General features: G+C 43.1%; 3 protein-coding genes across 4 annotated transcripts; 1 reads left to right on the forward strand and 2 right to left on the reverse strand.

The window, feature by feature from the left end:
* Positions 1-51: 51 nt before the first annotated feature.
* Positions 52-763, reverse strand: LOC108049036 (cytochrome c oxidase copper chaperone). 2 transcript variants are annotated; one of them, XM_017130061.2, is made up of 3 exons: positions 640-763; positions 375-574; positions 52-289 (listed from the first exon to the last, which is right to left on the reverse strand). In XM_017130061.2, exons 2-3 carry the CDS (start codon positions 548-550, stop codon positions 205-207), a joined length of 261 nt encoding a protein of 86 aa, XP_016985550.1. In that variant the 5' UTR covers positions 551-574; positions 640-763; the 3' UTR covers positions 52-204. The 2 variants fall into 2 exon arrangements, with proteins under 2 accessions (XP_016985550.1, XP_016985551.1); XM_017130062.2 differs by having other exon boundaries at positions 375-577; positions 640-736.
* Positions 764-1,093: 330 nt separating this feature from the next.
* Positions 1,094-1,842, reverse strand: LOC108048996 (translation machinery-associated protein 16 homolog). Its single transcript, XM_017129979.1, has 2 exons — positions 1,734-1,842; positions 1,094-1,666 (listed from the first exon to the last, which is right to left on the reverse strand). The coding sequence occupies exons 1-2, from the start codon at positions 1,734-1,736 to the stop codon at positions 1,121-1,123; spliced, it is 549 nt and encodes a 182-aa protein (XP_016985468.1). The 5' UTR covers positions 1,737-1,842; the 3' UTR covers positions 1,094-1,120.
* A 248-nt stretch (positions 1,843-2,090) lies between these two features.
* Positions 2,091-4,541, forward strand: LOC108049048 (lipoamide acyltransferase component of branched-chain alpha-keto acid dehydrogenase complex, mitochondrial). Its single transcript, XM_017130077.2, has 4 exons — positions 2,091-2,266; positions 2,709-3,392; positions 3,450-3,848; positions 3,911-4,541. The coding sequence occupies exons 1-4, from the start codon at positions 2,195-2,197 to the stop codon at positions 4,142-4,144; spliced, it is 1,389 nt and encodes a 462-aa protein (XP_016985566.1). The 5' UTR covers positions 2,091-2,194; the 3' UTR covers positions 4,145-4,541.
* Positions 4,542-6,401: the final 1,860 nt, after the last annotated feature.

Here is a 6,401-nt window from a genome sequence, read left to right on the forward strand (position 1 = left end):
AAATTCAAAGCAAACTTATCGCCATCCTAGAATAAGAACATCACAAATTGCTTGATTTTCAATTAATTTAGTTCTATAATTAGCTTGAGATGCAACAAAAACAAACAGTGGAAGGGACTAGGTATCCGGGGAACTGGGGACTGGCACTGGGAATCTTTAGAACTAGCAGGCTAGTCCTCTCGTCCGACATTGGCCATAGGATATCTAGATGTTGAAGCCGGCATCGCGCATACACTTCTTGTGCGCCTCGATCAGCGCCGAGCAGTTCTCCTCGCCGTTCTCCACAATGCTGGAGGGGATCGGAGATGGGGATTGAACAAGGAGACAATTGTTAGCCATGTAGTTGCGTCATTGGTTTTGGGAGGTACACTCACCAGGCATCACGTGCCCGCTTGGTCTCCGGACAGGCGCAACAGGCCTTGCAGGTCTTGGGCTTCTCGCCGGAAGCGGGTGCGGGTGAGGATGCGGTGGCCACCGGCTGGGCGGCCGAAACACTTGGAGCGGCGGCTGCCTGGGCCACTCCGAATCCCTGGGACATGCTGTTGCCCATTCTTCAATCCGGTTTTCTGAGTAACTGCTGGGGACCAAGAGAAATGCCGTTACAGAACGCTTCACGTTTGTTTATATAATAAAACTCACGTTTCGAGACGGATATTTCACCACAAATCGGTTTATCGGCGCACCGCACACAAAAATAACTAAATTCAAGTTCACTGAACAGGGTTGTCAAATGACTGACATACATATATCGGTTTGGAGGGGTAGCTATCGCTAAAACTATCGTTAACAGATTTTGTTATGTTTTTTTAATTTGATTCAAGCTTCATATCTACCTTCCATCTACTTTTTTTTATTTTGTTTTAAATATATATTATTGCTACCTTCTCATTTTGCAAATAAAATGAAAATTTATGTCGGTTTTAATTCGAGTTATATTATATATCACAATCTAGATATTATTTCTATTTTTAATGCCTACCCACAAGCTCACGTTAAGGACACGTGACAGCCCTGTCAAAAAGTACTTTACAGCACAAAACAGCTGTGGCCGCACTAGTGTTGCACAACAGCAAAATACAAATGTCAACAAACGTTTTTTAGTCTATATTTCCATTTTATTTCATGTTTCCATTTGCTCGTTAGTGTCCTCTTTTTTCGCCGACTGCTCCTCCTTGAGCCGCTTCAGCATGTTGTGGGACACCAGGTCGAGTTTCAGGTGCTGCACACTCAGTGCACTGCCGTCCCAATCGCGCAGCATTTTTAACTTGAGGGGATCGCACAGATTCATCAGCTCCAGGCCGCCGCTTCGGAACTCGTTACGCTCCTTTTCTAGCGTCATGGTGATCACATCCTTGCGGGCGGCATGCTGGTTAGCCCGATGTTTGCCAATCGACTGCTTTAGGTTGATCTGCCCCAGTTCCTCGTCAAATCGTGTGAAGTACAGCTCGATCAGATCCTCCAGTTCCTGCGGACTCAGCGGCTCTGTGCGGCCCTCATCGATTTGGCCCAGAAACCAGCTCAACTTCTCGCCGGTTATGTTGCTCTTAATCGCATGGCCCAAACGCACTTGGTGCTTGTGGTTCTGGCGGCGTGCTTTCTTGCCCAGAGCCTTGGTCTTTCGGCTGTTTGGATGCTTGCATTTCTCCAGTTCCTTACGTAGATTCGTCTAGTGTTTATGGTGGGATAAACTTAAGTTTATTTCTTTTATTACGCATTATTTACTGCACACTTACCATTTCAGGCGTAGTTTCACGTTGTTTTGATCCCAGTGTTGGTAAACGCTGGAGTGCACATGTTGCCCGCGATCAGCTGAGTTACTAGTGGCGTTTACTTTTAACGATAGTTTATGCGATGATTTGGCTGTGAGATCTTTGTTTGAATTTTGTTCTTATTCACTACACATATTTTATTAAGACCCATTTATAACTGTTTGAAGAATTTAAAAATCCATCAAGCATATTTTTTAATGAACACTTACATAAAAATATATATATATCATTAAAATTTAAGACGATTTAAAAAAGTATTTATTTGCATTAATATTATATTAGATATCGATAGTTTCTGGTTCGTCTTCAGATAGAATCATATGTTTCTGCAAACACACACACACACACCTGCTTGATCGAACCCACGATCCGAACCGATCCGCTTCTATTTCCCGTGCATTTCCAGGCCCCAAAGTCCCCGCTAAATGGCAACACACCTGCTCCGAAATGGCGCTACAAGTTGGCTGCTCAGGAACTGCATTTCCCGCCAGGCGACAGTAAGTATCTCCGGAAAACGACCGCCGTATCACATCATGCCAAAAGAAAAACAACACCGCCGTTATGTAATCTCAAAAACACCCTGCGTGCGTTCGAGCGAGACGGGAATATCCATCTCCGCACTCTTCCAATCGGAGCGAATTTGTTTTCGTTACACAGAAAAAAAATAAGATCAAAGATCAACAGGTTCAATTCCTATTTTTAAATTCTATTTATTTGATCCTATATATGTACAAATGTTTTTGAGTTTGGATGTACAAATATATTAATGACGATTTTAAAATATGGATTAAAACCACAAATAAGTAACGCTAACAATAGTTTTTTAAATTTACAATTATAACTTTGAATTGTTCTTGTGATCTCCCAATATTAAGCAAGTTATTACATGATATTTACATTAATATTAAACCATCCTTGATTCTGTATTTTGCCTCGTAGTTAAGACGCTGCCTGCATGTGACCTCCAGTCTGGACAAGACGGTCTCCTTCAACCTCAGCGACATTGGAGAGGGCATCCGGGAGGTGACCGTCAAGGAGTGGTTCGTGAAAGTGGGCGACACCGTGGAGCAATTCGACAATCTCTGCGAAGTGCAGTCGGACAAGGCTTCGGTGACCATCACCAGTCGCTACGATGGCAAGATCACCAAGATCCACCACAGCATCGACGAGATCGCGTTGGTTGGCAAGCCTCTGGTGGATTTCGATGTGCTAGACGAGGAGGGCGACGACGCGGAAGACTCCTCCTCTTCATCCTCCACATCCTCCGGCAGCTCTTCCAGCGAAACGGAGTCACAGGCAACTGGAGCAGCCGCTAGTTGCACGGGCGGCCGTGTGATCACACCCGCCACGCCCTCTGTTCGTCGCTTGGCCAAGGAGCACCAGTTGGATCTGGCCAAGGTGCCGGCAACGGGCAAGCATGGTCGTGTGCTCAAGGGCGATATACTGGAGTTCCTGGGACAAGTGCCTCCTGGTACAAATGTGCCACATCCCACGCTGGTGGCCAAGAAGCCAGTAGCTTCTGTTCCAGCTGCAGCTGCTGCTCCTGTTGCCGTGCCCGCCGATCGCGTGGAGGTGCTCAAGGGAGTGCGCAAGGCCATGCTCAAATCGATGACGGAATCCCTGGTAAATCCTTCTCACACTAGGGCGTTTGTATTAAATAATCATTGCCTTTTTCCCCAGAAAATCCCGCATTTCGCGTACAGCGACGAGATCGATATGACCCAGCTGATTCAATTCCGCAACCAACTGCAGGCGGTGGCCAAGGAGAACGGCGTGCCCAAGCTTACCTTTATGCCGTTTTGCATCAAGGCCGCCAGCATTGCCCTGTCCAAGTATCCAATTGTAAACAGCTCTTTGGATTTGGCCAGCGAGTCTCTGATCTTCAGGGGCGCCCACAACATCAGCGTGGCCATCGATACACCGCAGGGTCTTGTTGTGCCGAACATCAAGAACTGCCAGGCGAAGAACATCATCGAGATAGCCAAGGACCTGAATGCACTCGTGGAGCGCGGACGCACTGGCTCCCTGAGCCCATCGGACTTTGCCGATGGCACTTTCTCGCTCTCCAACATCGGAGTTGTAAGTAGAATTAATTCTTTGTGTGGCAAATAGATCATCATCAGATCTTATAAATCCTCCAGATTGGCGGTACCTACACGCATCCCTGCATCATGGCGCCCCAGGTGGCCATAGGAGCGATGGGAAGGACCAAGGCGGTACCGCGTTTCAACGACAAGGATGAGGTGGTCAAGGCGTATGTGATGAGTGTGAGCTGGTCTGCGGACCATCGTGTCATCGACGGCGTGACCATGGCCAGTTTCTCGAACGTCTGGAAGCAGTATCTGGAGCAGCCGGCTCTTTTCCTGCTGAACTAGTCTGTCTGCCTGAACAACTCCAATGCAAACTACCACGGATAAGGCTGTACACTGTACCCCATGCATTTATCTAGACATATCTAATTTTGTAAATTGTACGTCAATCCGTTTTGCTCAAGAGCATGTGCCATGTGCCGCCGCCCATCCCCGAAACGTGCATTTATAGGAGGGACGCTGCTCTGAGCGGCTCCTCGATTACTTTAAGCTCCTGGCGCACATGGCTGGCTTCCCGCTTACCTATTTTTTTTGTTAACCTGCATTTATACATATATCAGTTCTGTGTAATTTGTTAAGCAGCGGCTTTAGCCTACAGTTTAACTGTAGTGTGTGCATTTATTTTAAAGCTTTGTTTTATTGGCTGTCCAATAAATATCCAAAACGGTTTATGTGAAACCCCCATGTTTTTGCATATTTTCCCGGCACCTGAGTGAGTTGTAATTAGCTTACAACTTTGTCTTTGTGGCCTTGTGACGGCTTTTGCCTCTGGAATCCATTTAAACTGGAATGTAGGAAAGTAAATTTGATGTTTCTGCGGGTGTTCTCGAAATCTCTTGAGCATTGCGTTTGCGTTTATTCTCGTGGGATTTTATAAACACTTTGGTAAATGCAATTAAATATTAAATAATTACGCATTTAAACATAAAAATTTCAAGGCAAGTGTAAAGCACATTAAAATTTTGTATACTACTTGTATTGCTTTTTAAGGGTCCATTAAATCTTCCCAAGTCTTTTTTTTTGATTTAACGACTATCCAAATGTGCCTATCTACATGTGCGTAATGTCCCTTTTGTTATGCCAAAAACTCACGCATGTTTTTGAGAACACTTTCGTTAAACTCGCATTACTCGCTGAGCGGGTAACTTAAGGCAGGCTTGCACCTTGTTGGCGCCCAAAACCTGATTTTTTTCTGGAATTTATTTCTTGGAAAGTATGGTAGGTATGGGAATAAAATTTTAGCCAGTTGTAGGGTACAGTTTATTGAAGCTACACAATTTTTTTGAGTGCGATCCAAGCGATGGGGGGAGGGGGATTACCCAACAATGGCGGCATGTCCGGGAAATACTCGTCCTCATGGCGGATTTTTTGGAATTTTAAGAAATAATCTGAAACGCAAAAAACGAATATATTCTTAATCTGTACACTTGTTCGCATGGCTTGAACTAGGATTATTGAAAAAACATGAAAAATGCAAAAATTATGAGCTTTTGAAAAAAAAATCGGGTTTTTCTTCATTTTTTCGTCACTTATTATTTTTTTAAATAAACAATTTTTAATATTTTCAAAAGATCCTAGTCTATTCCATGCACATACTTCTGAGGAACATGTATACAAAATTTCATGACGATTACTCAATTTTTGCGGCTTGTACGACTTCCGCCAACTCGGAAAACATGGTTTCGAGAAAAACGCGTTTGAAAATTTGCACTATAATGGCAACGCGCTTGACACCGGTCCACCAAACGCTCGATAACTTTCGTAATTCAAGAGATTTCGACTTGAAATTTTAGGAGAGTAAAATTGAAACATGTATGTATCCGAAACTGCAAAAAAAAAAAAATTTATTTTTTTGACCTCACAAGGTGCAAGCCTGCCTTAAATGTACATACACGTATTTCAACTTTGTTTTGCAGCAAGTTTAATTTAATTTTAGCATACATTTGCTCTGCTGGCTCCACTCCTTTTCTCAGCACGTTACTTACCGCGTGTTAGTAGGATATCAGTGTAGCCAGGTCAAAGCATAGCTAAAAATATAAAGCTAAAAATAATATATTCGGTGTGTTTTTATAAATGAACCCTAAAGTTAAAAAAAAGTTCTTCAAATTTAACCTAATAATCAATTTTAATCTTATTATTTTATTACTTTTTTCAAGGGAAAATATCTTTCGAAAAGATCAAACCATTTTTTAAACTGCTTTAAAACTCGATAAACTCTTTAATTTTAAAATACATTAAAGCAAAAACTATTTTTAAGAGCTCACTCCATTTCATATCATAAACTGATTATAGATCTAAATGGACAAAATAGATATTCGCAAAGATTGAACCGACGAACGGTTTTGAAACAAACCGATATCGAAATCTCTTGAGGTATATCTGACAATCCAGGCTAGTTAATGTTATACACATACCTGTGGGGGTAATCTAAATAAAGCGCTAGATATATCGGTGAAAAATCCGAAATGATATCACTAAAGTAAAATCGCGGGTCATGCGCAGTTTTCCATCCGTCAACGAGAATCCAACAAGTGCGGCATGG

The sequence above is a fragment of the Drosophila rhopaloa genome, unplaced genomic scaffold (assembly GCF_018152115.1).
Source record: "Drosophila rhopaloa isolate 14029-0021.01 unplaced genomic scaffold, ASM1815211v1 contig_3, whole genome shotgun sequence".
NCBI classification, from domain to species: Eukaryota; Metazoa; Arthropoda; class Insecta; order Diptera; family Drosophilidae; genus Drosophila; species Drosophila rhopaloa.